This window comes from Culex pipiens, chromosome 2 (assembly GCF_016801865.2).
Source record: "Culex pipiens pallens isolate TS chromosome 2, TS_CPP_V2, whole genome shotgun sequence".
Lineage (NCBI taxonomy): Eukaryota > Metazoa > Arthropoda > Insecta > Diptera > Culicidae > Culex > Culex pipiens.
This window is the reverse complement of record NC_068938.1, coordinates 9,220,432-9,248,173: the sequence shown is the minus strand read 5'-3', so window position 1 is coordinate 9,248,173 and position 27,742 is coordinate 9,220,432. Positions and strand designations below refer to the sequence as shown.

General features: G+C 36.8%; 3 protein-coding genes across 3 annotated transcripts in view; 2 read left to right on the top strand and 1 right to left on the bottom strand.

Annotated features, from left to right (window-relative positions):
* The first annotated feature begins 1,285 nt into the window (after window positions 1-1,285).
* LOC120412652 (UDP-glycosyltransferase UGT5-like) lies at window positions 1,286-19,954 on the top strand. Its single transcript, XM_039573206.2, has 5 exons — window positions 1,286-1,456; window positions 12,297-12,562; window positions 15,324-16,116; window positions 19,012-19,118; window positions 19,182-19,954. The coding sequence occupies exons 2-5, from the start codon at window positions 12,311-12,313 to the stop codon at window positions 19,575-19,577; spliced, it is 1,548 nt and encodes a 515-aa protein (XP_039429140.2). The 5' UTR covers window positions 1,286-1,456; window positions 12,297-12,310; the 3' UTR covers window positions 19,578-19,954.
* LOC120412653 (sterol carrier protein 2) lies at window positions 19,824-23,564 on the bottom strand. Its single transcript, XM_039573207.2, has 4 exons — window positions 23,288-23,564; window positions 21,205-21,719; window positions 20,928-21,144; window positions 19,824-20,839 (listed from the first exon to the last, which is right to left on the bottom strand). The coding sequence occupies exons 1-4, from the start codon at window positions 23,330-23,332 to the stop codon at window positions 19,982-19,984; spliced, it is 1,635 nt and encodes a 544-aa protein (XP_039429141.1). The 5' UTR covers window positions 23,333-23,564; the 3' UTR covers window positions 19,824-19,981.
* The window catches only part of LOC120412654 (UDP-glucosyltransferase 2-like), a 52,288-nt gene continuing 46,271 nt past the window's right edge, over window positions 21,726-27,742 (top strand). Inside the window, exon 1 of the mRNA XM_039573209.2 lies at window positions 21,726-22,978. The gene's annotated coding sequence lies outside the window, so the exon portion shown is untranslated. The remainder of the gene's footprint in view (window positions 22,979-27,742) is intronic.

Sequence of the window (27,742 nt, the reverse complement as noted above, 5' to 3'; positions counted from 1 at the left end):
TATGTAAATTTTTATGTAAAAGTTAAAAAAACACGATTAAAAACCATTTCTGACCACTTTTTTTCATTTTAATGCAAAATTTTTTTTTGGCAAGACAATTTTTTTTCGATGGATTAACTATGGTCCCCTTGGAACGAGCTGTCAAGTAGGAGCTTTTCTGTCAAGAAGGACCGCGAGGTTAATTTTTCAAAATTGATTTAAAAATCCATTTTAAACTCTTTGTGGTCGTACAAAGGGTCATTGTACTCAGAAAAATAAGCTTTATCGCTGTAAACAATAATATCAGCAATCTAAGCGTCATTTTAGGACCCAATTGGGTCAAATTCGTTCAACTTTTCGGAAAGCATTACAGCATTACAACTCGAGGAAAAATAAATTTAACAATTAATTATTTCTGCTCATTAAGATACTTTGTACGAAATAAATATTATAATATTTTTACAAAATTTAATATCATACTGTATTATGTTAAGCATACCCGGATTTTCTTTAAACCTTTACCATAAATGGCAGCTAGACAAAAATTTCAGAGACAGATTTTTCAACATTCAAAATCGTTCAAATAGTAGCTGAGATATCGTCAGTTGAAAAATCAAGGCTAAAAATTTGAAAACACTCAAAAAATGTAAATTTTCTCAACTTTTGTTCTTTGCAAGAAAATAATCTTGTGCATTTGGATGACCTACGCCGTGTTAGGGTGGCCCTAAAAATGGTCATTTTTGACAAAACCCAGATTTTCACAAAATAAATCATAACTCCGAGCCGTTTTAACCGATTTGTGCTCTCTTGTACGCAAACAAAAGGTTATTGGTTGAAATTTCAAGAAAAAATATTTTAACGTCCCAATAATCTAGCCTAAATTAAAAAAAAGTCTTACGAAAACTTGAAATGGTGTTTTGACCGTGTTTGGACCAAAGAGCATACACAAATTTCACGTAACATAAAAATAGGAGGACTTTATTAACAGGATTCCGAGGTATGATTTTTTATCGAACTCAAAAATTTTAAAAATGACCAAAAGTTTTGTCTTTCAACTATACGTTCGTTAATTTAGTTAATCAAAAAAAATGTAAAATTCCAAACAAAATCACACGTGCGACTAGCAAACAAAGGCGTCGCGACGCCTTCACCGCATGCGCATCGAAGTTTTCTCAGGAGCAGCGTCAATTTGGCGCTGAGTATCTTAAATACCGGCGCCGGATCATGCTCAACACTCAACTCAACTCAAAAACCACCGCGAAACGAAACCAGCTGTTTGCGTTTGGGGAGCCGCGGTCTCCTCTCAGTCAGTTGCTCGTTCAACGTCGAGGCGTAAGCACGCGACTTAAGTCGGGATACTGTTCGCGGTTTGGTTTAAGTTTTTCGATCTTTTTTTTGGTTGGTTTTTCGGCATCGCGTGAGTTCGTAAATCGGATTTTTGACCCGGGTTTTGGACGGCGTCTCCAACCGGAAACTGGTACGGAATAACGAGTTTGATTGATATCATTTGAGATTGCAAAAACGATCGAAAGAAAAAAGCCAGACGATCGCAGACAAATTGGACGGAATTGGTCGTTTAGTGAACGTGTCTGTCCTGCTGAGAGGAAAGATACCTTTTTTAAAATTTGCGGTCCACGCGGTGGCAGAGCATAGGCGGTTTCGTAACCGGCCAGCAGTTAAGTCGAAAAAGGCTTGCCATCACATTATGTAAAAGAGAAAGATTAGTGAACGAACATTGCACCCCAGAAAAAAACTGTTTTGCCAACAAAGTAAGGCTCGCATTTTCGACAGAATTTAATTGCTTGCGATGCGCGTGATACAGTTTCGGTGACTTAATTTGCTTCGACTTGCATGCGTTTCTATTTGGGTTAGCACGTTTGGCTTAAGTCAGTGCCCCTAATAATAGAGTGTGGGAAATGAGGAGGGGAACGTCAATGTCAATGTCGCCGATCATGAAAGTCCGCGCTAAGAGTTTGTTGGCACGTTGACAAAAGTTTAAATTAGCCGGTTAATGAGATTACACTATGGTGAAATTAGCTTGTTGTGAAATTGAGCGTCGATTCGTTGAATATCGTTTTCCAATAAGTCCTTCTAAACAGAATAGAACGCAACTGATTTTGAAACAATTCGCTAAATACCGCTATAAGGTAAATAGTTTTGTTCTGTGCAATATAGAAACAACAACTATTTTCAAGTTCGAGTTGCACAATTCGGTGATGGTTTACTTCCTTCGGAACGAGCAAATATGTGTATTAGCTGAAAGTGAGCAGTTTCATCAACGGCTATTAACGGCAAAAAGGTGTTGTCGGTGCTTTTTATGATGGGTACATACGGTGGTCTAGTATGAAGAAATCAAAGTTTGCAAAATATTTGGCATGTGCGGAGTTATTAACTGTTTGGGTGGTGAAGATACTCATAAACGCGGTTAAGGTGCGGCGACATGTTTTGGAAAAGTTTTAGTTTAAAAAAATATGAATTAAATTAAAGTAATAACATTAATTACCGTGAACCTGGGTTACATTGACAGTCTGATGATTTGTTTTTGCAAAATTAAAAATACGAATTGAATACAGATGGAATGGTATGGAACCATACTGGCTCGGTAGAAAAATGTTCAAAGTACGTTAAGAAGTAGTTTTCAAAAGAATTTGAAAAGTTTTTAAAGTTAGTAACCTATCATTTTAAGAGCATTGATAGATGGGGTTGTCAAAGTGTCATGTGTTTCTCACGGAAAATAAGTTCTAATCGGAAAGCGGACTGCATTTTCGGAAAAAGTTGAAATTAGTTTAGGTAATTCAAAAAACTATTTTCGATATAAAAAAAATCAAGGTGCACAGCTTTTTGAAGTTATATTGAAGTTTTCATAAAATTTAATTTTATTAAAACATTGATGATATTTTTATAACTTCTACAAACTTCTGATATGCAATTGTAATTGACAGTGCATGTTTTGCCATAATTGGCTTAATATTCTGAAAATTTATATAATGAAGGCGTTTCATTATATAAATTTTTCAGAATATTAAGCCAAACCCGACAAACTTCGTTCTGCCTTTTTTCATTTGTTGACGTTTTTAACTTTTTTGCTTCTTCAGCCTCCTGTGATCTAAATTTGATTTTACGTAACTTTTCTCAAACAATCTGCAGATTTTCCGGAATCGGTTCCAGAGTGGCCAAAGCTGTATAGACACAAAATAGCAAAAACTTTTTAAGAAACATGACGTTACTTCGGTGAAATTTTGATTTTTATTATTTGAAATCTAATGTTTAAAAATTCTGTCAAGCTAGCAATACAGTCCAGACTCGATTATCCGAAGGTTTTGGAAAAATTTCAGTTCGGATAATCGAATCACGAAAAATATATTTTTTTCTCACTTTCTGATTTTTGATTGTTAAACTACCCAGCCATGCCAGATATACAGTATGTAAAATAAGTATTTACACCCCTTGGGCACTATGCACATATTGTGATGAAACATCTAAACAATTTAATGTTGACAGAAACCTAGTACTACTTTTTGCTCAGAAACTCATGCCAGACATTTTGTTACAAAAAGCTCATGAAAAGATGATTTCTATAAAAAGTTGACTTGTGAATCGTGTACCGGTTCGGATGCCGGTGGATTTTCCTACGACGTAATTCCGGGTTGGTACGAAATTCCAACGAAAAATCTATTCTATCGATACTAATACCCCCAAAACGGTGTTATACCCACTTCAAAATGTTTATTTAGCAATTCTATGGTAATATCGGTAATATATTGACATTAAGTTGAATTAAAAGTTTGCAAAATTAAGTTTAGATAAGTTTTATATATTTAATTTCCAGAGTTATATAAACTTTTATACTAAGTAGTTAGTAAACTTTATATTCAGTCCACATTATTTTTTTAATCAATCAAGGATGCCTATTTGGAGTTGGGAGACAATAACAAATAACATTATTTATGTTAATTTTTCGAAAGGTGTACAAACTTTTTTTGCACCTTTTTTATTTTCGTAATAGTATTTGTTATATAACTTTTTATAGAAATCATCTTTTCATGAACTTTTTGTAGCAAAATGTTTCGCATGAGTTTCTGAACAAAACGTAGTACTAGGTTCCTGTCAAACTTTAAATTGTTTACATGTTTCATCACAAAATGTGCATAGTGCCCAAGGGTGTAAATACATTTTTTACATACTGTACCTACAGATAAGTCGGTATATATTTATTTATTAATTATAAATTTATATTATTTATATTTTTGTTTTATTTATTCATATTTTTTTGTACAGATTTTTCGATCACAAAAATCACAAAAATCTGTATCTGTATTTTTTTAAATGATTTGATTTAAAAATTTCAGCAATTTAGTTATTGTATTATATTTTAAACCTTTCAGGCCTGATGGGTCATATATGACCGAAATATGAAAATTTCCAAAACTAGCCTATAATTTTCGTATGGTCAAACGAATCATTTTCCCATCATTGAATAAAATAATATTTTTTTGAAAATTCAGCCCTAATTTGACATGATACAGTACAGTTTTTTTTCAAAAAAAATACAGATCTCCCATAAAATAATCTGGCTTTGTTGAAACTACCCATAAACTACCTTGAAGTGATTTAGATTTTTTAAATCCAAGATGGCGGCCAAAATGGCGCTGATTTTATATTGAACAAAAATCCAAATTTTGTTTTTAACCATTCAAATTTGACTAAAATGGGGTCGCAGAATTAAAATTTGTCTTCAAGTAAAAAAATAAATAAATGCATTTAAAACCTATTTATGGTTATGAATCGATTATCCGAAGTTTTATACAAATCTTCGGATAATCGAGTGTCTGGACTGTAATTGTAATCAATTAACTATAAAATCTGAAAAAATATTACTAAAACTGAAAAAGCAAAAAAAAAATCAAATTACAAGCTTTGGTTTCAACAATTGAATGAAAAAATGATTCAAAATGCATTATACAGCAGATCATATGTTTTGCAATCATTTGTTTAAAAAGATATTTTAACCGATTTTTTTTGCCAGCAATTTCTTTTCTTTTACTGTGCATCGGAATTTTACACAAGTTTAAAGTATTTTGAGACGAGATTCAATATGCCAGATATTATTATCAACGCAGGAAAATGCATTTTTGAATGGTTTTCAGTTAATTTTTGTTTATTTTTCCTAAAAAAAAACTCCGTGTAAAGCAAAGTACGAAGCTCGGAAGGAACGTAATCATAAAAAATAACAAACAAAAAATAAAAAAAATCAAAGTTAAGAAATTAATAAATAACCTTTAAAAACAAAATATAAATTCTTTGATTATAAAATTCTAAATTTCTCAAGTTCTAAAATTCTTATAATTTAAAATAAAATGCCGCCAATTTTGCCACCATCTTAATTTAGAGAATATCAGAAAATATTGGAGCATTTTGTGAGTCATTAGAGACCGAAACTTTGAGAAAAATCTTGAGAAAAATAAAAATTTCGCGATTCAATTATCCAAATTGATATTTTGACGAGGATTTCAGATGATCGAGTACGAACTGTGTTTATATTTTCCCAACTTCAGATTTTCCGAATTTTTAAATATTTGAAATGTTTTTTCACCAAAATTTTGAATGAATGAATGAATGAATAATTGTCAAACCCGCCGGCAGCTTGGTCCAGTTCACAGGTGTTCGCTTGTTCAAACAGTTCGTCGTGTAAAATGTTTTTTTTTACTTAAATTTTCGCGATTTAATTTTTAAAGCTTTGAATTTAAAAAAAATGAGTCTTTTTTCTTTGCAAAATCTTTGAAATCCTTTTTATTTTTTTTTATTTCTTAATTTTACATTTTTAACGTTTATAGATTTCAAAATGAGAATCTTGAAAATTTTTAATTTCTAAATTTTCAAATCCCATATTTTTTATTTATTTTTAAATGTTGTTTTTTAGTTTTCGAATTTTTTGAGATTTGAATTTCCTAATTTTTGAAACTGTAACTATTTTATTGAGTTTTACATTTTTATACTACATTTAACATTTTTGTAAATAAAAAAAAGTGATTTTTTTGCCAGGAAATTAAATGATTATTGTTATGGTAGTTTCACAAAATCAGTGTCAAACCATCGGAGTTTCAGTGCCGTCAACAACTCAAAATTATGTTTCTCTGTATCAATTTAGTCTCACATAAATAAATAAATCGTAATTTTGGGAATGTTTGCATATACATTGTGTTTTTAGTAACAGGGATACAAGAGCCCAAAAAACATAAATAAACTTGACAAAAACACATCCTTCCTTTCCCCCATTGATTTGGCAAAGTTTACAACCGGGGGAATCAGGAAACCGTGCACGCACTGATGAATCACCAAACCGAGGAAGTAGTCAATGAGAACCTGTTTTACGGACGCGCGAAATGAGAGCAATTCCTAAAACCTTGATTTTTAAGTAAATACGCCAAGAGCGAAGGATTCAGCAAGTAAACAAGTGGGTATTGTTGGATTATTTTCACGCGAGCCATACCTTTTGCCTTGAACTTAATTGAGATATTATGTAGTATAGGGTGATTTGTGAGGAATAGCGATCCCAAGAGTGGCACGAATGGGGCTTCTCGGCTCAAGACTTGACTTACAGTTTCTCACGATCTCACGTTGCATGACGGATTGCCCAGAAGCTGAACGATTGCAAGGTTAAGTTCTTTAAGCATGTTGTGCAGATTTTTTGTTAGTACTTGTAATCATACTTTGTATAAGTTTTTTTTACAAATTCAAAATTTCAATTTATGCTTAACAATCAACAATCATCAGCTGACCGTATTTTCCATAAACCGCCTGTTTCTCATCCAATTATAGAAACACACACACATTGTGGATGTTGCCATTTCTGCTCAGCTGTTTTCTTCGACGTTCCGCCATGTGCCGTTCCGGCTAAAAAAGCCCGCAAACAAACAAACGGTACGAAATTGCTCCACTCTCAGCCGGTTGAACGGCGTCGTTTAAGCTTCGCGGAGAAACATAAACGGAAAAGGTCACTTATATATGCTGCACTTCTTTTTTGCAAGGGCAATTTGCCAATAGTTGAACGCTTTTTATTTTGTAAAGAAAAGTGTTTGACGAGCGATGATCCACCCTAATCGAACAATTAAGTCAAAGTCCAAACGTGGACTTGCAGTTTTTGTTCGCACTCTGCGTTGCAACTGACCGATTTCCGGATCATAAGGGACTTGGCGGCCTTTGTTTTCCTCAAGCAATATTCGATATGCATTTGTGGCACAGAAAAGAGACGGGATGACTTGCCGACTTGTTGGTGGACTTTAAGTCCGCAAGGCAAATATGGCAGGTGGAATGGCCGGATAATTGTGTGTTGGTGCGCACGAGCGACGGGGTAATTTAAATCAACGGATCAATCACGCATTCGCTGAACCGTCATAGAGACGTCGTTCGAGCGCCAAACACGATAGGGAACTAGGGAAAACCTGCACTTAAGGTTTGGTTTCATAAAAGAGAAGGTCGTAAACAGTTTGTCGTGAGTGAAAGTTTACTAAGCTCAGGTCTGGCGTTCTTCATTTAGTAGCATAACGTAACGAGATTAAGTATGTTGTGACTTGCTTTATTCAGTAAATAATTCGGCCAGAATCAGAACAATGAAGAAGCATAATTTAATCAATCGCGGATCTGACTCAGCTATTTTTTTGGTTGAACTTCTGGAAACGTGCACCATCAGCAATCACTCGCGTGATTGGTGAAGAGGCAGCAGCAAGTGTACACCGAAATGTGTGCTCAACGTAAATTTATTGGTATTTGGAACGCGATAAGCGCGACAGACCGGTCTAGTCTGCACCAAAATGATAAGATACTAGAATTTCCAGAAAAAGCTCGCGTCACCGTGAACAAATGAAAGTTCATAAAATTGACACAGATTGGGCAGATTATGGATTGAACTTAAGCAATGTTGAAGTCTTACATAACTGACATCAGCAAGACATTAGTTTAATCTCAGTAGTCTTGTTCGACCGCGGCTAGTTTGAAAAGAGAGAAATAAGCACACAAATCACTGACGTCAAAACATTGTCGTTAAATCATCACAACGTTGGTAGGAATTTACACTCATCAAAGTAAGATGAAGTTGTTACAGTGAACAATTAAACAATTAACTTAAACAATTTATTTTTTAAGTAAGGTGGCAGTTAAAAACAATGTTGTCAAAAACTTTTAATAAAGTTTAAAATATAAAAGCGAAAAAAATAACAAAAAAATATCGAAAAAAGTGGTCACTCAAGGGTTGAAACAAAAATGACGTAAATCCACCACTTTTTCCTTAATTAAATAAATCATCCTGATCATTTTATAGCCAGCATCAATGATTCGCTCAGAAAAGTACCGAATTCATTGCTGTTGAACTAAACAAACAACACAAAAAAACACATTTGTGTAGCTGTTGAGTAACAAAACCAAAAAATCCCCTTAAGTTTATTTTTTGAAAAGCAGGCTAGGAATTTTTCCGATCCCAACAGGTGGGGAGGTAGAAACAATCAAACCGATTCTGACAAAAAAAAAACTGTTTGACTAACGTTTGACGCACTTTTGAAAACAGTTTATAAATAAGCTCAAACAAGACGGCTGGTTCATTCTGAGAAATTCTAAATAAATGAAAGGAAATTACATTTATTTTCATGTTTTTATTCCGGCAATACTTTTTTTTTTATATTGGAGGGAAATATTTTAAACTAACATCAAAATTTTAAATATTCTTTGAAAAACTTGTGCAAGTATTTGTAAAATTGTCTCATGTTTAAATGTATTTCCAGATCAACCCTATCTTTGGTGGTCCAAAACTGATATTTTTCAAAAAATTTAAAAAAAATCGCCTCATTTCAAAAGTTACAACATTCTGAGATATGATTTGTGTCAATTGAACTAAAAATACCATGCTTCTCCATAGAAATGATTTCTCAGTACACTTTGCTGGAGACGCATGGTGGTTTATGCTCTTAGAATCCGGTAAATGAATATTCACCTTTTTTATATGATACGTAAATCATTTTGAAAAATCATAGAAAAATATTATCCGCTGTGACATCTTTGGTCGGCAAACAAAGTTTTCGTTTGATCTGTAAGTGTATTCAGTTATGTTTTTAAAATGTCTTAGTATTTTTCATCAACCTTTCACCTTTCTTTTTAAACGTGGCCAGCTAAAATTGGTTAAGCCGATCCGTGGATATGATTTGTCGAAAAATGTGTCTTTTACGAAAATCAACAAAAAAGTAATTTTGAGGACCACCCTATTTCGAATAGGACCACGGTAATCATAATCACCAATAAAAAAAATATATACAGGTTTAATAATGTTAGCTCTCATAACCAAATTTGAGCCAAATCGGAGCACTTTTGATCTGAAACCTGTTGATTTGACATGAAATCGCAGAAAAAAAAATACATTGGAAAACATGCAAATTGCACCCGAATCTGATGTAAAATTACACATTTTTTCGAGAACAAATGTGGGTCATTCTCCGCCAACTCACACAACAGTTGCCCCGACCCCTTTTCGATTTGCGTGAAACTTTGCTCTTAGGGGTTTTTTTGGTTCCTGATCACGAATTCGAGGTCCATTTTTCGATATTTCGTGACGGTGGGGCGGTACGACCCCTTTCATTTTTCTGGTTTTTTACTAAGAAACGTTTTTTAGTGATTTGTAGCTCGCAACCGTGAAGAGATAGAAATTTGGTGTCAAAGGGACTTTTGTGTAAAATTGGTAAAATTAGACGCCCGATTTGATAGCGTACTCAAAATTCCGAAAAAAACGTATTTTTCATCAAAAAAAAGTTAAAAAATAGATTTAAAATCGCTGCTATTTTCCGTTACTCAACTGTAAAAAATCGTGAGACATGTCATTTTATGGGAAGTTTAATGTACTTTTCTAATCTGAAATAGCCCAGAAGGGTATTTTTTTCACTTAGAACAAAATTTTTGATTTTAAAATTACGTGTTTTTTTAACTTTGCAGGGTTACATTTTAGAGTGTAACAATGTTTTACAAAGTTGTAGAGCAGACAAAACCAAAAATTTTGATATAAAGACATAAGGGATTTGCATATATTCTTCACGAGTTATCAGAATTTTATAAAAAAGTTTTTTGAAAAAGTGATGATTTTGACCATTTTTGACCTGTTTTTCGAATTTTTAACCCCAAAAACTCAATCGTGTGCTTTTGAAAGTATTTTTTCAGAAAGCTCAGCTAATTTTGCATAAGAATGACCCCTTGGACGGTTGTTGTGATTCGGGCATTGCGAGAATCAGAATTTTTTGTCAAAAAAAATATTTTTGTGATGAGTGAGTGTATCCGGCTTGTTTTTTTTTTTATTTTCGAAAAATCCCCACAAATAAGCAGTGCACAAGCCACAACATTCGTCAAAGGGATCATTCTTATGCAAAATTAGCTGAGCTTTCCGAAAAAAATACTTTCAAAAGCATACAATTGAGTTTTTTGGGGTTAAAAATTCGAAAAACTGGTCAAAAATGGTCAAAATCATAACTTTTTCAAAAAACTTTTTTGTAAAATTCTTTTAACTCGTGAAGGATACATACAAACCCCTGTCTACATATCAAAATTTTTGGTTTTGTCTGCTCTACAACTTTTTAGAACATTGTTACACTCTAAAATGTAACCCTGCAAAGTAAAAAAATATGTAATTTTAAAATGAAAAATTTCGTTCTAAATGAAAAAAATACCCTTCTGGGATATTTCAGATTCGAAAAGAACATTAAATTTCCCATAAAATGACATGTCTCACGATTTTTGACAATTGAGTAACGGGAAATGGCAGCGATTTTAAAACTATTTTGTAACAACTTTTTCCGATTTCATGTGAGTTGGTTGGAGAATTAGGTACATACGATGGAAACATGACAAAATTTTACTCATTTTCTATATAATGATTTTTTTTACAAATTAACTTTGGGGAAATTACACGAGAACAGGTAAATTTACACCTCAAAATTGTCAACTTATTTACCATGTATATTTTTTTTTAAGAATTTTTATTTTTCCCGTGTTAGGAGACCATTTTGAGCAACTAGGAATTAGTCTACAAAAAAACTTTATATCTCTTTTTTATGTTTTTCTTGTTTCATTAGTAGGTATTTTTATTTGAATTACACAAATTAGGCAGTTACAATTTTTTTTATTTTTTATTTTTTTCAATGAAAACAGTCTAGAATGCCCTATTCTGCATTGATAATCATATTTAGCATGTTTGAGCCCGTTTAAAAATATTTTGAAAAAAAAAAATTCGTCAATACACTCAAACCCCGATGGTTTGACACCAACTGTTGTCAAACGAACGGGGTCACTTTTTAGTTTGACACCCACTTTACACGGAGTTCACACACACTACCAAACGTTTGTTTTGATAGTGTGAGTGAGCGCCGTGTAAAAAGTGACAGTTCGTCAAACCAACGGGGTACAAACTAAAAAGTGTCAAACGAAAAACTGACCAACCACCGGGGGTTGAGTGTACTTGAAAATTTAGGAAACTTAAGGGTCGGTGGTTTAGTGGCGAGCATAGTTGCCTCTCTCCCCAGTTGGCTTGAGTTCAAACTGTGATCTTCCTAAAACATACCATTTCAAAATACCTTTCTGGTAACCTCCTCAGTTTAACACGTGTTTAAGTAAAGATTTAAATCCTAACAGCTGTTTTTACAACCTTCGGTCTCCCCTTATTACCCACTTGGAAGTGGTAAGTGAAATCCAGGAAAAATTGCACTCGCGCGTGTCATCCAAAGTGCTTGTAAAACGGACCTTAATGACCGTCCAAATTAATGTCTCATCAAAACACAACTAGTAAGCAGATTTGCCTAGTCACTCACTGGATTAAAATGAGGCGATGACATCTAGATTAGGTTAAAATTGCACTCCTCGCATTCAAAATGTGTTCAGGCTGTCACAGTTAGACTAACTTGTTCAACGGTTTTGCATGCGGTCATAAATTTTCGACAATAAACCCAAATGATTATTGAGATTCGCATTAGCGTCAAAACCTGAAGCCAGAGACCGACTTGAGTCTCAGCATCACTGATCTTTCTCAATTTGTTGCTTGTTGGCCACTTTGGTGCTTTAGAACAAGTTGATTTAAGAGATTCAAGTCGTTGAATCGCGCCAGACCTTGACGCTAATTTATGATCCCCACGAAAGTCTTCGGACGACTTTTTTGAATATCAATGAACTTTTTTTTTCATTCTCCTCTCCAGCAGCGATCGTTTGGTGTCCGATTTTCGATTCCTGTTTTCACGTTAGAAAACGAGTTTCGAATCTTAATTTGGCTCATTTTTTCTGTTTCTCCCAAATTCTAGAAACCAAGACCAAGATGAAACTGCCGGTGGTCACCGTGCTGCTCTTGTTGGCAACGGGTCCCACGTGGTCCTACAAGATCCTGGGACTGTTTCCCCACCCCGGGCTGAGCCATTTCCACTTTTTCGAGCCGATCCTGAAGGGCCTGGCGGCGGCTGGCCACGAGGTGACCGTCGTTAGTCACTTCCCGAACGAGAATCCACCGCCAAACTATGTGGACCTGCCGCTGGAAGGGATGAAGCTGCTTTCGGACTCGGTTAGCTTTGAGGTGAGTTGAGCTGAACAGGTGTGGTGGAGGACTGAATTTGATATGGAGGAAGCAAAAACTGGAACATGGACATGAGATGTAGGAAGGGAATTCGATCCAGACGTGGGGGAAAAAATTAATTGCAAAAAAAAAACTACATTTTGATTCAACAAAGGTTAACCTTCTTGTATCGATGAAGCCATTGAATATTTAAATACAGTCGACTCTCTGGTTGTTAATATCCAAGGGACCGTCGAGGAAGAGAATCATCAGTTTACAGAACGATGCAAAATGAAGACTCGATTGAAAATATGTTTTTCTTGGTACCCAGCTATGGGAGAGAATCATGGCAACGTCCAGCAAACAAAAACAAACTAATGTCAAACACCCTTCAAAGCTTCGTTTCGCAAAGAAAAATGTCTATGCAAGCCATGAGATAGTGGCAATATTGACAACCGGAAGAGATTTTTAAAGCAAACGGAATCCAAGGGACCGTCGAGGAAGAGATCCTTCAAGCAAGAGAAAATATCGAGGAATAAAGCCAATCGAAGTATGCAGTTTGAAGGGACTGAAGAATTCATCGATAGATGGAGCAATATTGATATCGAGAAGATCGACAGCCAGAGAGTCGACTGTATATTAAATGAACAAGCGTATTTTGGATAGGACCAAGACAAACTAGAACAAAAGTGACGTAATAAATTAACAAGTTTTTTTTTATTTTATACTTCATTTGGTCAAATTCTCGAAATTTGATAAAAATAATAATAAGAAAATACATCGAGAAAATACTTTAAAAAGCAACTTAAATCTTATTTCCTTTTTTAAATTAATCAGAAATTAGAAAAGCTAATTCAGTTAAAATGTTCCTAAAACCTGCTAGATTATTAAATAGGAAAACAAGCTTTTTACTACAATAATTTAAATTTGGGTGATGTTGAAAAATAAATCTAACCCTTCAAAAAAATTAGGTGCAAAAAATATTTTTTTTCAAAAATATACATTTTCAGTTAAAATTTACTACATTTGAAAACGAATATTTTTTTCCTTTTTAATCAAATAGGACACTGTATAGTTAGAATTAGCATAACTTTGCTTTTTATTAGTGTAGATTGAGCAAGCAGCTTAACAATATTTTCAAATTTTGTCATCAAACGGAATGTTTTTTGTTGATCTGATTTATTTCTCATCGAGTTATTCTTTGTAAAATTGTTTGCCATTATTAGTTTTCAAAAAATGTAAGTTTCCACAGAAATGCTTTTCCACAAAAAAAAACTTTTCTTTAACAAAAGATGCAAACAATGCAGCAACAATTATTTTGATTTATTGTAAGGCCAGCAAATATATTGTAAATATTTTTTTATGTTCATCACACTGCCGTTCTACGCATAATTGTCCCATGTTCAAAAATGTGCAACTGAGAAAGACGTTTGCTACCGTTTTTTGTGTTTAATTGTCCCGTGGGTCCCTATTTGCCCAAATTGTCCCTAACTTTCAAAGTCAAAATCGACAAAAAATGACATGGGACTGTTATGCGTAGAACGGCAGCACAGGTCAAATAAAAATATGATTAGATAAATAACTCGGATTTGTGGATGACAGAATGAAAAACAAAGGATGAAAATCAGAGATAATAAATAAAAATTATAAGCTAAAGCCAAAACAAAAGAAAAATAAATAAAATTTTAAAATAGACAACTTTTTTAGTGAATTGGGTAATAAAGCCCTATGTCAATTTTTATGTACAACGATAAAAAACACGATTAAAAACAATTTCTGATCACTTTTTTCATTTTAATGCATTTTTTTTTGACAAGACAACATTTTTTCGATGGATCAACTATGGTCCCCTTGGAACGAGCTGTCAAGTAGGAACTTTTCTGTCAAGAAGGACCGCGAGGTTAATTTTTCAAAATTGATTTAAAAATCCATTTTAAACACTTTGTGGTCGTACAAAGGGTCATTGTACTCAGAAAAATAAGCTTTATCGCTGTAAACAATAATATCAGCAATCTAAGCTTCATTTTAGGACCCAATTGTGAGAGAATCTAAGTTAAAATAAAAATCTTTTCACAAATAAATTTGAAATAATGATAAATTGTGGCTCACGCGTGAGAACAATATCCGATTATCCGATGTTTTGACTATCCACTGTTTAATTATCCGAAGCTCTCTAAAAATACTTCGTTTATTCAAACCAAAAAAAAATTATCATTTTGATCTTCTCTTTAAAAGTCAAATTCGAACACAGTGACCAAAAACTTTTTAAATTTGAGCGGCGGATTGCCTGATTTTTTATCAAGTAAATATGTCATTCTCAATAGTCCATTACCGCCATATTGGCCGCCATCTTGGATTAAATTTATCCATAACACTTGGAGCATTTTTTGGCCAAATTTGAACTCAACAAACTAGAAAAAGGCGACTAATTTTCTTTTCGTGATTCGATTGTTCAAAGTGTCATTTTTGTGTCTGAACTATATAGTAAAAAAGAAAAAGGTGCAGGAGGGTATGTTACGCATGACCAATATGACAAAGAACTTTGCAGATAGTTCTTAAAATTTAAAGTTTGCTTGAAAGGGGTTCAAGGTATAAGCGTTTTAACGATTACATAATATCGTTACACTTTCGCTTCGCGAAATTTTGGATTGACTTCGTAGACAGTGCCCTTAAGACAAAGTTCATTGTCAAAAAGGAATTAACAAGAAAATAATGAAAGCTATTAGTATTCCTGATTTGTTAAGCCTAAAAATGTACCAAAATTTTAATTTTCCTTCCACAGCTCTTCGAGAACCGCCCCTCCTTCTCGCACTTTATGGAGTTCTTCATGCTGTACGAGTGGGGAAAACAGGCGTGTGAAAACGCACTGAATTCAGCAGCCATCAAAACCCTGCTAGAGTCCAAGGTCCAGTACGATCTGGTCCTAACGGAACAATTCAACAACGATTGCATGCTCGGAGTGGCCCACCTTTTGAACGCGCCGTACATTGGCCTGAGCAGTTGCCCGCTGATGCCGTGGCACTATGACCGCGTGGGCAATCCGATCACTCCGTCGTACATTCCGTCCCTGTTTATGGGCTACTCGGAAAAGATGAGCTTCAAGGAACGACTGGGCAATTACATTTCCGCTTATGCGTTCAAGGCCATGTATAGCTGGTTCAACGACAACGCTGCGAATGCCCTGTTGAGACAGCGCTTCGGGGACACTATTCCGGACGTCAAGGATCTGCAGAAGCGGACCAGCATGATGTTCGTCAACCAGCACTACGCGTTGAGCGGACCGAAGCCGTTGACGCCGGCCGTGGTTGAGGTTGGAGGCATTCACATCCAGGACTTTAAGGAGTTGGACCCGGAGTTGAAGAGCCTGCTGGACAGCGCCGATCATGGCGTAATCTACATCAGCTGGGGCTCGATGATCCGGCCGGAGACGCTGCCCGAGGAGAAGCGCAACGCGATTTTGGCCGCCCTTGGAACGCTGAAGCAGCGCGTCATCTGGAAGTGGGGCAACGACACGCTGCCGAACCAGCCGTCGAACGTTTACATCAGGAAGTGGCTGCCTCAGCGGGAAATTCTGTGTGAGTAATTAGAAGAGCAATTTTCGGCCAATTTTTGCGAGTTGCGCTCAAGTTAATGATCGTTTTATTGAGAGGTTTTTTTTTTCAAAATAGTTCAACGCACTCCAAACCTAGTTTTGCATTTCGAAGCTATCTTTCTAGATTAGCATGAGGCCTACGTGTGAAATTGATTGTCTTCACACTCAGGAAAGCACGTGAAAAAATTTGTTTGAAATTCATCCAAACACCACTTCAACAAAAATATGCAAGTCATTGTTGCGATGGTATTCTCGTATTCTCATTTTGCTACGAACTCGATAGGAGTTTTGAGGGTCATGCTCAATGTTTTCCAAATTTAGACCAGACACAACTTTGAAAAAAGTCCAAAAACAACGCCACATGGGGTTGCGAGATAGACCAACAACCGCAGCATCGTGCGATGGCCCCCATTAAATCTGTGGAATTTATTTTTGTTTTAAATGCAAATGTTGAGCCGAATTAAAATTAGTTTTTTTTGTTCGCGGTATAAATTTAGAAATGACTAACTCACTTGTTTGCGGAAGGAAAATTTCCAAAAATGTGAGCGGTCAAGTCACGTTAGTTTGTAGAATATAGTTTTAGAATAGATTTTCTTGGAACGGTGTTAGAAATTGCATTGAAATTTTTAGAAGAGGTCGAACATTATTGCAGTCTTTTGAAAAAAAAAAGTTTAAACAATTTAAATACAGTCCGTACTTGATTTTCAGTAAGTACCCTCAAGAATCTTCGTCCTCGCCAAAAAATATGACTCCAAAGTAATCTGATTTTTTTTTGTAAAATGGCGGCATTGGGATACTGTTAAAAATATGTATTAGGAAACGAACAGATCAAGTTCAACTAGTTTGGTAATTCGAATTCGAAGTTTCGATTATCCAAAGTAAATTTTTTCCAAGGCTTCGGATACTCGAGTCTGGAGTATATTTATTTTTAATTAATAATACTTAATTTTGTGGGATTTCAATTTGTGATTTTTTTTAGATTTTTTTTTTAACTATTCGATTATCCGAAGTCTCTATAAACACCATCGGATAGTTGAATTCTGGATAATCAAATCACTGGATAATGGAAGTTTCGGATAATTGAGAATAGACAGTAATTCCAAATAATTACAAAAAAAAAATAAATTATTTTTGAATCAATGAATTAAACAAAAATTTGAATTTTCAAATTCAGTCTAGACTCGATTTTCCGGTGTTTCGATTATCCAAAGTGGACTTCAATTTGTGGATTTTGGAATTTTAAAATGCATGATTTTTGAATAGAATTTTAGATTTTTTAATTAAATTTTTTGGGTCTTAAGTTTCTGAGAATTTAAAATTTAACATTTATTTTGTTTTATTTATTTATTTAATCTCCGTTTTTTTTATTTCAAGTTGCAAATTTTTTAAATTTCTAGATATTTGAATTCATATTTTTTTAAATTTCGGGATTTTGTTATCTTGTTATTTTTGAATTTTGGAAATATTTGTATAATGAAAGTTGTGGATAATCGAGTACAGACTGTAAGTTCCAAATAATTACAAAAACATTGAAAAATAATTGCGACAGCTTAATAATTTCATTTTTGAATACCTGAATTTAAAAATTTTCGAATTATTATATTGGGATTTTCAATACAGTCCAGGCTCGATAATTCGAATTCGAAGTTTCGATTCTCCAAAGTAATTTTTTTCCAAGGCTTCGGATATTCGAGTCTGAACTATATTTACTTTTAATTATTAAAACTTAATTTTGAATATTTAAATTTGTGGGATTTCGAATGGTGAATTATGGAATTTTTCAATGTATGATTCTTGAATTAAATTTAAGCATTTTTATTTGTTTAAATTTTTGGGTTTTAAATTTTTGAGAATTCAAAATTTAGCTTTTAATATTTTATTTATTTATTTAATATCTCTGATTTTTTCAAGATGCTAAATTTTAAAATTTAAAGATTCTTAAATTTATGATTTATTTTAATTTTGGGATTTTGTCATGTTGTTATTTTTGAATGTTGGATAATCAAATTTTTGAATAATGGAAGTTTGATTCTGGACTGTGTTTATTTTTAATTATTGAATCTTAAATTTGGATATTTTTTTTGGATTTCAATCTGTACATTATAGATTTTCTCAATGTAAGATTTTTGAATTTAATTTTCATTAAAATGTTTGGATTTTAAGTTTTTGTGAAATTAGAATTTTGGCATTTTTTATTTTATTTATTATTATTTTTTGTTTTTGTTTTAAATTTTAGGCCACTAAAGTTTCATTCTTAAATTTAAGATTATTTTCAATTTCGGAAGATTTTTTCCCCAAAAAGTAGTCCTGCATGCGGCTTGAACCGAACTGTAGAATTTTCTTGAGGGAATCACGAAAAGAATGCGGTACTTTTCTTTTCCAAATTCCTTTCGAGCTCCGTACTCAGCTATAAGCGGTATACGCACTTCGGAAGGAACCGGTCAAGAAAAAAATCAAATGGGCAGCAGCGGCAGCGCAAGCAAGTCAGAGAGGGTGAAGAAAAGCCCCAAGAAACCACTCCCTCTCCTTTGTTCTGCTGTTCGTAAAGCAGTTTCTTGACCCCTTTCCTTCCGATCTGCATACTAGCCCATAGGGTCAAAACGCTCCTTCCTAAAAAACTTGGGCACTGTCAAAATATTTTTGAAAAATTCAAATTGCTAGTGTTTCCAGGGACCCCAAAGCTAATGACTCGAATCGAACATGTGCAGTCGGTTATAATGTTTGCTGCCTAGCGGAGTTCAGTGACCCCAAATTAGTGAAATTCGGGTGGCCGCCATCTTGGATTAGAAACTTTTGAGCATTTTTGGGGCAACGGCCCGGCGAGGCTTCGGATAATCGAGTGTGGATTGTAATTTTCGATTACTTATATTTTTAACAGGTCATCCAAAGGTTCGTGTCTTCATGAGCCACGGTGGATTGCTGGGAAGTTCTGAAACCGCGTACTGCGGAGTTCCAGTTGTAGCCACACCAATGTACGGAGATCAGGTGAGTTTGACGACAATTTTAGAAAAAGATACCATCTAACCATGGACCTTTCTCAACTTCCAGTACAACAATGCCGCGGCGCTGGCGCATCGCGGCATGGGTGTCGTACTGCCGTACGAGCAGATCACCAAGGACAGCGTGATGGAGGCGTTGCGCAAGGCTCTGGAACCGACCACGATGGAGAACGCCAAGCGGGTATCGTACTCGTACCGCAACCGGCCCCAATCGGCCGTTGAGACGGCGGTTTGGTGGTGCGAGCACGTGGTCGCCACCGGGGGACTGCCGCTGGCCAAGAGCCACTCGACGGAGATGCCCTGGTACGCGTACCAGATGGTCGATCTTCAGATTTGCATCTACGCCTTCCTGACGGTGTACGTTTGGTGCTGGGTTTGGCTGTTCAAGCGGGTGTGCTGCCGCGGCGTGAGTGGGTTCAAGGACGAAAAGGTGAAAACCAACTAGAGGTGGGTTGGTTGGATGTACTCAAATTTAGACTGTGTTAGGTAGCGGAGAAGGGGTTAAGTTGCGTGCAAGATTGAACGAAACAATTCTTCTATAGCTCAACAGATGGCGACACAACAAAAGTTCAAAATTGCACGCAAGCAGGCTCAACTTGTTTCCCGTGATTAGATGTACATTTTTTATAGTACGATTCGCGCACACCTTCCACTAGCCAAGGACTGTCGGATAGAGTAAAACTCGACCAGCTAGAATAAACTATCACCAGTGTCGTGTTTTTGTTTTTATGGTATAAAAAATATCTGATTGCATAGTTTGTAAAAATCACCACATTTTAGAATGCCGCGATGGAACCAAAAGAATAAAAACAATACGAAAAATACATGCGTTTTTATAAAACGATGACTTTACAGCTTTGCTCGAAGCTCCTCGATGCGCTTGTTTGCACTCTTTTGCAGGTCAATCAGCTTCATGGCCAGTCCCATGTTGCCTTGCACCTTAACCTTACCCTGGAAGAAGGCCTTTTGGGGGTTCAGCTTGCCAGAGATCAGGTCCACAACATCGATGTCGTTGATGATGAAGGTCACATCGGGTTTGTCGGTCCCCTTGTAAGCGACGGATCCCTTGCCAGTCTTTGCGTTGATAACCCAGTAACCCTCGGCACCATCCGGACCGTTGGTCACCTTGAACCCATAAATGCCTCGAACCTTCTCGATCAGGTTGTCCTTGTCGTCTGCCATGGCCTCCTCCAGCAGTTTCATGTACGGAGCGACCAGGAAGCCGTCCGGAGTATCCTTCAGCTTGCCGGCAGCCGTTAAGTTCTTGTTGACCGGATTCTTGATGTACGGGAATCCTAGACGGTACAGCGCAACCACGGCGGCACCACCCAGTCCAATGTTGTGCTGAAGAGCCAGCTTAGCACCCTTAACTTGACGCTTGTCGGCTTCACCTCGCAGCTGCCAGCACAGCTCGGAGCACTGAGCCAGCCCCGTTGCACCCAGAGGATGACCCTTCGAGATCAGTCCACCGCTTGGGTTGACCACGACGCGTCCTCCGTACGTGTTGTCACCCCGATCGATGAACTCCCCTGCCTTGCCGGGTTGGCACAGTCCAAGCGCCTCGTACGTGATCAGTTCGTTCGCCGAGAAGCAGTCGTGCAGCTCCACCACATCGACGTCCTGGGGCTTGAAGTTGGTCTTGGCGAAGACCTTATCCGCGGCATTCTTGGTCATGTCGTAGCCGACGATCTTCATGGCGCTTCCTTCCTAAAATTGAGATAGTTCTCATCTAGTTTCTCGAACAAGCAACCCAAAATAGCAGAGCACCCTAGCGGGCCCTAGCGCAATTACTTACGCCAAACGAAGACGGCAAATCGGTGGACATCTCCATCGCCAGAATCTCGACGGCTTGCGCCTCCAGTCCGTGCCGCTTGACGAAGCTTTCGCTGGCCAGGATGCAGCAGGCGGAACCGTCGCTGGTTGGGCAGCACTGCAGCTTGGTCAGGAACTCGTGCACCTGGGTAGACTTGACAATCTGATCAAACGAGTACTCGTCCTGGAACTGCGAGTAGCTACACGAGAGTCGATGAGATTAGATTCGTAACTTGACCATTTTTCGAGGGTGGACTTACGGATTGTTGGTGGAATGTTTGTGGTTCTTGTACGCGATCTTGGCAAAGTGCTCCGGTTTGGTTCCGTACTTCTTCATGTGCTCTACGCCGGCGTTACCGAACAGCTGGGCGGAAATCGGCGCCCCTGTGATATCGTGCTTCTCGGCCATGGCCGTCACCAGCAGCTCCACCGGGTTCGTCCTGTCCATGTACTTGGAGGTCAGCGAACCGCGTTCCATCTTCTCGAAGCCCAACGCCAGCACACAGTCGTTGTTGCCCGTTTCGATGAGCTGCTTCGCCAGCAGCAGGGCCGTCGATCCGGTCGAGCAGTTGTTGTTCACGTTGTACACGGGGATTCCGGTGAAGCCGATCTCGTAGAGGGCGCGCTGGCCACAGGTAGAGTCACCGTACACGTAGCCGACGGTGGCCTGCTGCACGTCCTGGTACTTGATGCGGGCATCGTTCAGCGCCTTCGTGACCGCTTCCTTGGCCATCTGCGGATAGTCGAAGTCCTCCCGGCGGCCGGGTTTCTCGAACTTTGTGGGGTGAAGGAGACAGAATTAGACATGTATTGAAGATATCTTTTTCTTTTAAAACATACCAGGATTCAGGCTGAATTTAACACAATAACTTGAAAATTCATGGCGAACTCTAGTATGAACTATTTTTCAACGTGAGATGCTAAAAGTTCGCAACGAATTCAAGTATGTACTTGTATTCAAAATGAATTTCTGTATGTCAAATTCGTGCTGAATTCGAGTATGCTCCTTTCAACTCGAATAGCAAAGGGTTCCAATAAATTGAGTGCTTTAGTCGGTTGAAAGCAACAGTCCTCCAGCTGCAGCAGCCGCCGCCGCCGAGATATTCAGGCTACACACAAAACAACAATAAACTTGTTGATAAGACAAGAAACGCGCAAATCATCTCCCGATAAGGCTAATGAACGGATGAAAGTTCAAGCGTTCTGGCTATCGTGAGCGGGGAATGGTTATCAACCTTAAGGTAATAATAGAACTCGGTATGGGGTACACAAGAGAAAACATTTGTCTTAACATCATGCTGGAGACAGATTTGAAACAATGTCCAGCTTGATGACCCAACTGACTTAGTTCGCTGCAAAAAAAAAAGCCTCATATTTGAGAGCCGCTACGTCATTACGTATGAGATTTTAGGCCATTTTTATTGCTTCTCTCGAGAGATTCATTAAAACTGAAACCGGTTTAAGGGGAACTGTACAGTTCAGCAAAAAAAATTGCTCTGATTATGCCCATTGAGTACAATGCTTGCGGTTATGCAATTTTACCGGCACAATTAGAGACACCTTGCATGACCAGGAAACCTTACAACCCAACTTCTAAACAGCCCAAGACGATATTCTCCAGATTGCACTTGCACGTAATTCAAGACGGTTTGTCGTCTCACTTTGCATATACGCTATACGTACGGAACCACAGCTGTGGGCAAAGCCGATATTCGTCATTTCATCAAAAGTACGACAAGAGATGAAAGGTCAGTTTTGCTAGTGCATTGATCGACGACTCGTTGTCCAGTCATTCTCAGTGTCGAGTGAAGAAGCGGTTCAAAGTTGAATAAGTGTCTGCTTGTACGTCACGTCACAACAACTGAGCGTAAAGCGAAAAGTGCTGAATCGGAACTCGAAACAGTTCAGCGGTGAAACTTTTGAACTTGAAGTGATCAAGACGGTGTAGTGAGACTGAGATATTGCACTTGATCCTAACCCGGGGTTAAAGATCATCGCCGATTGTGGTGGTAGATTACCGGAACTAATTTAAGCGTGAGTACTGCTTTGATTACTGTTGATTTCAGTTATTATGGAAAATAGCTCAGTTAAACTGACTAAATCGCGAAAGTATTAGCATTTACGTGAGTCTTGCGTAGACTTCCATAAAATTTCAGCATTACCCAGCAATCTTCGTATCATTCTCCAAGTTCCCACACATCTTTCTTTATGTGGCCTTCGGCTGAACGTGTAGGTAATGTGTATTACACAATTACCTGCACGTTCAACCCACAATACCAAGTTAAAAAAACCACCCCACCAACAAGCAGTATCTCCTTCTAGAAGGTGCACACCACTAATTACCTTGGTCATTCCGACTCCAACGACGTAGACCTTTGGGACGCCCATTTTGCCGACGACTCCTCTGCACTTTCCGAACCGAACACTTCCTAAACGATTCTTATCACCGCGATTCTAGAACTACTCGCCGCAAACTAGGCCACGACGACGACAGATAATCACACAAAACAGCACAATCACTCTGCTCGCTAAAGTCGTTCGGTGGGCTCAAGTCGCGTACGGATCCGCTGCTGACTGCGCTAAGCCGAGATCAGGTCGAGCAATGAGTCGCTGGAACAACTTCCAGCGTAAAAAAGTAAAAAAGTAAAAAAGTAAAACACGACTCGTCGCAGTAGGCTGGCTGGCTGCTGGCACGAATACCGACGCAAAGCGGCACGACCTGTCTTGTCTATAGTAGAAGCTATCGTCTTGGTGTTATACGGACTGCCCAAGTGTGCTGTACGTAATGCATTCAACATGACCGTTGGTCAACGACAGGGTTGTTCACTGTTAATGTTTTGTTACATACATGAGCAGAACGGCAAAAACAAACAATGGGTAAGACAGGACTTCCGATTACTAAAAAAAATGTGGTATCTTAATAAGAGATCATCACTAACCTGTAGGCCCGTCCGACCTCTTTTGCGTTCTCACGAATCGTGGTTTCGAAGTAATTTATCACCCTAGGAAGCAGGAAGCAGCTTTACAGATGTAGATGTCGAAATTCTGAAACAGGAAACTCGTGTTTATATCATAAAGGAGGTATTAGACTATGAAAAACAGAGCAGACAAACTGTCAAAAGTGCGAATTTGTTTGTTTGCCTGCATACATTTTGGATTGTTTAAGAGCCACAAACGAGTTTGGCAAACTGTCGAACACGAAAAAGTTTGTTTGTTATAGTCTAATACCTGCTTACCTCCTTACCTCTGTTTGACAGATCGACGAAGATATTCTTGATGATCGTCATTTTTCGACTCACGATCTAGATTTCTAGATAGTAAGATTTCGATCTACCATCGACAAATTACGACTTACCATTCAAGTTATTACCACAGAAACTTGTGAGCAATTTAAAAAATTCAGATATTCAACAACGATATTTTTTTTTTAATCTCAAAAGTTTGAAAAAATTATATTATTTTATTTGAAATATTTTTTTCCAGTTCGAAATTTAGACATTTAAATATGGATTCCAAAATTTTAAGATTTTTAAATTCAAAAATTCAAAACTTCAAAAATCCTTAAATTTAAAAATTTTGAAATTCTTCAATTCAAACATTCAAAAACTTTTATTTATTATTTTAATGTGAGGATTAATAAATTCTAAAATAAAAAAAATGATTTTAAAATAAAAAATAAAAAAAATATAATTATAAAATTACAAAATTCTAAAACTAAAAAATTATATAAACCTGAAATTCTAAAATATTCTGAAAAATTAAAATTAATAAAATAAAAAAAAAACTAACTTAATCCACCTGTGTGGTTGATGCCTTCCTCACTTTTTACCAACAATGAGTGATTTGGACACATTTTTCAGCTATTTTTTTAGGTCCAGAAAAATAAGTACACAGATATAACTTAAGTTGTCATAACTCGAGACAGGGTTGCCAGATTTTCTATTATGTGGACTCGTTGGAAAGGTCTCTTGATTATCTAATCAACGATGGGTTGGATGATGGATCCGGACATCGTTTACATGCATTTAAGTTAGACCCGGCTTCAAAAAAGTACATAAATATCACTTAAGTGGTCATAACTCGAGACAGGGTTGCCAGATCTTCGATGTTGTGGACTCGTTGGAAAGGTCTCTTGATTATCTAAATAACGATGGGTCGGATGATGGATCCGGACATCGTTTACATGCATTTAAGTTAGACCCGGCTTCAAAAAAGTACATAAATATCACTTAAATGGTCATAACTCGAGACAAGGTTGCCAGATCTTCGATGTTGTGGACTCGTTGGAAAGGTCTCTTGATTATCTAAATAGCGATGGGTCGGATGATGGATCCGGACATCGTTTACATGCATTTAAGTTAGACCCGGCTTCAAAAAAGTACACAAATATCACTTAAGTGGTCATAACTCGAGACAGGGTTGCCAGATCTTCGATGTTGTGGACTCGTTGGAAAGGTCTCTTGATAACCTAACCAACGATGGGTCGGATGATGGATCCGGACATCGTTTACATGCATTTAAGTTAGACCGGGCTTCAAAAAAGTACATAAATATCACTTAAGTGTTCATAACTCGAGACAGGGTTGCCAGATCTTCGATGTTGTGGACTCGTTGGAAAGGTCTCTTGATAACCTAACCAACGATGGGTCGGATGATGGATCTGGACATCGTTTACATACATTTAAGTGAGACCCGGCTTCAAAAAAGTACATAAATATCACTTAAGTGGTCATAACTCGAGACAGGGTTGCCAGATCTTCGATGTTGTGGACTCGTTGGAAAGGTCTCTTGATTATCTAATCAACGATGGGTTGGATGATGGATCCGGACATCGTTTACATGCATTTAAGTTAGACCCGGCTTCAAAAAAGTACATAAATATCACTTAAGTGGTCATAACTCGAGACAGGGTTGCCAGATCTTCGATGTTGTGGACTCGTTGGAAAGGTCTCTTGATTATCTAAATAACGATGGGTCGGATGATGGATCCGGACATCGTTTACATGCATTTAAGTTAGACCCGGCTTCAAAAAAGTACATAAATATCACTTAAATGGTCATAACTCGAGACAAGGTTGCCAGATCTTCGATGTTGTGGACTCGTTGGAAAGGTCTCTTGATTATCTAAATAGCGATGGGTCGAATGATGGATCCGGACATCGTTTACATGCATTTAAGTTAGACCCGGCTTCAAAAAAGTACATAAATATCACTTAAGTGGTCATAACTCGAGACAGGGTTGCCAGATCTTCGATGTTGTGGACTCGTTGGAAAGGTCTCTTGATAACCTAACCAACGATGGGTCGGATGATGGATCTGGACATCGTTTACATACATTTAAGTGAGATCCGGCTTTAAAAAAGTACATAAATATCACTTAAGTGGTCATAAATCGAGACAGGGTTGCCAGATCTTCGATGTTGTGGACTCGTTGGAAAGGCCTCTTGATTACCTAACCAACGATGGGTCGGATGATGGATCCGGACATCGTTTACATGCATATAATTGAGATCCGGATATATGTAAAAACACATTTTTATACATAACTTTTGAACTACTTATCGAAACTTCAAACAATTCAATAGCGATGTATGGGACCCTAAACCAAGTCGAATGCAACTGGTTCGATCAAAATCGGTTCAGCCAGTGCTGAGAAAACTTGGCAAGATTTTTGAACACATACATACATACACACACACACACATACACACACACAGACATTTGTTCAGTTTTCGATTCTGAGTCGATATGTATATATGAAGGTGGGTCTTCGAGCTTTTAATAAAAAGTTCATTTTTAGAGCAGGATTATAGCCTTACCTCAGTGAGGAAGGCAAAACAGAAAATCCAAAAACAAAAAATAAACATTTTAAATTATTCAACAATCAAAAAATTCCTAATTTCTTAAATTCTATAATTCAAAGATTTTCAATTATATCATTAAAAAAATCTAACATTCTTAAATTCAAATATAATATATTAAATTTTTAGAATTCTTAATTTTTTAAAATCTGTTTGGATCCTTTAATTTAAAGATATTAAATAATATATTCGCAATTCGCAATTCGCAATTTTCAGTGTAAGAACGGGCCTTGACCGATCTTATGCACTAGGTTCCCGACGAACACGCACTGCCCTTACACCTACATCTCACCCTTGCTCTGAGTCAGTACGAGCAGCACGCTAGAACACGCTTTGAGTGTTCGTGCCAGGCATGCACACCTTCTTTTCCGGTTACGCATTTTAACTCGGCCGGGGGTGGTACATTAAGTAGGGTTTGATGTAAGTATAAGCGCCTAACCATTTATAGTGTGCCTATCAACTTTCATTAAAGCAAAAACTGTTTTATTTTTAGTTTGAATTCAAAAACTTATTGTTATTTTACTGTGTATTGTTTTCTCCTGAAATCTTCCCTAATGTTGAATCGTGTTTATCTGTTGCTATTTCTTTTGTCGCGGTGTTTTGTTACAATTTTGGTCCTAAGCATGTTATAAAAGTTTGCCAAAAATACAGTAGTAATATTTGTGTTAATCCTTTAACCATTCCATAAATTGAGTAAGGGCTCAAACCTCACTTGTTTGAAAAAAGGGTGAAGATTGAAAACAATAGACAGTAAAAGAGAATTTATTTTATAAAAATCAAGTATCAATAGTAAGAGAATGATGAGCGTATTTTGAAGAATAAAAATGAGAAGCTAGATGTATTAGATGTAAAATTAGACAATAGTTAATAAATAGAGATACAAAACAAGCTTAGATTATAGTAATGATAATTTATAGGACAGAAAAAGAATTATTTA

Coding starts and splice junctions, on each gene's coding strand:
- LOC120412652 (XM_039573206.2), top strand. CDS start 12,311: ATGAAACTGCCGGTGGTCACCGTGCTGCTCTTGTTGGCAACGGGTCCC. Junction 16,117..19,011: donor GCCTCAGCGGGAAATTCTGT/GTGAGTAATTAG, acceptor TATTTTTAACAG/GTCATCCAAAGGTTCGTGTC. Junction 19,119..19,181: donor CACCAATGTACGGAGATCAG/GTGAGTTTGACG, acceptor CTCAACTTCCAG/TACAACAATGCCGCGGCGCT.
- LOC120412653 (XM_039573207.2), bottom strand. CDS start 23,332: ATGGGCGTCCCAAAGGTCTACGTCGTTGGAGTCGGAATGACCAAG. Junction 21,720..23,287: donor TTGGAGTCGGAATGACCAAG/GTAATTAGTGGT, acceptor CACCCCACAAAG/TTCGAGAAACCCGGCCGCCG. Junction 20,840..20,927: donor ATTTGCCGTCTTCGTTTGGC/GTAAGTAATTGC, acceptor TCTCAATTTTAG/GAAGGAAGCGCCATGAAGAT.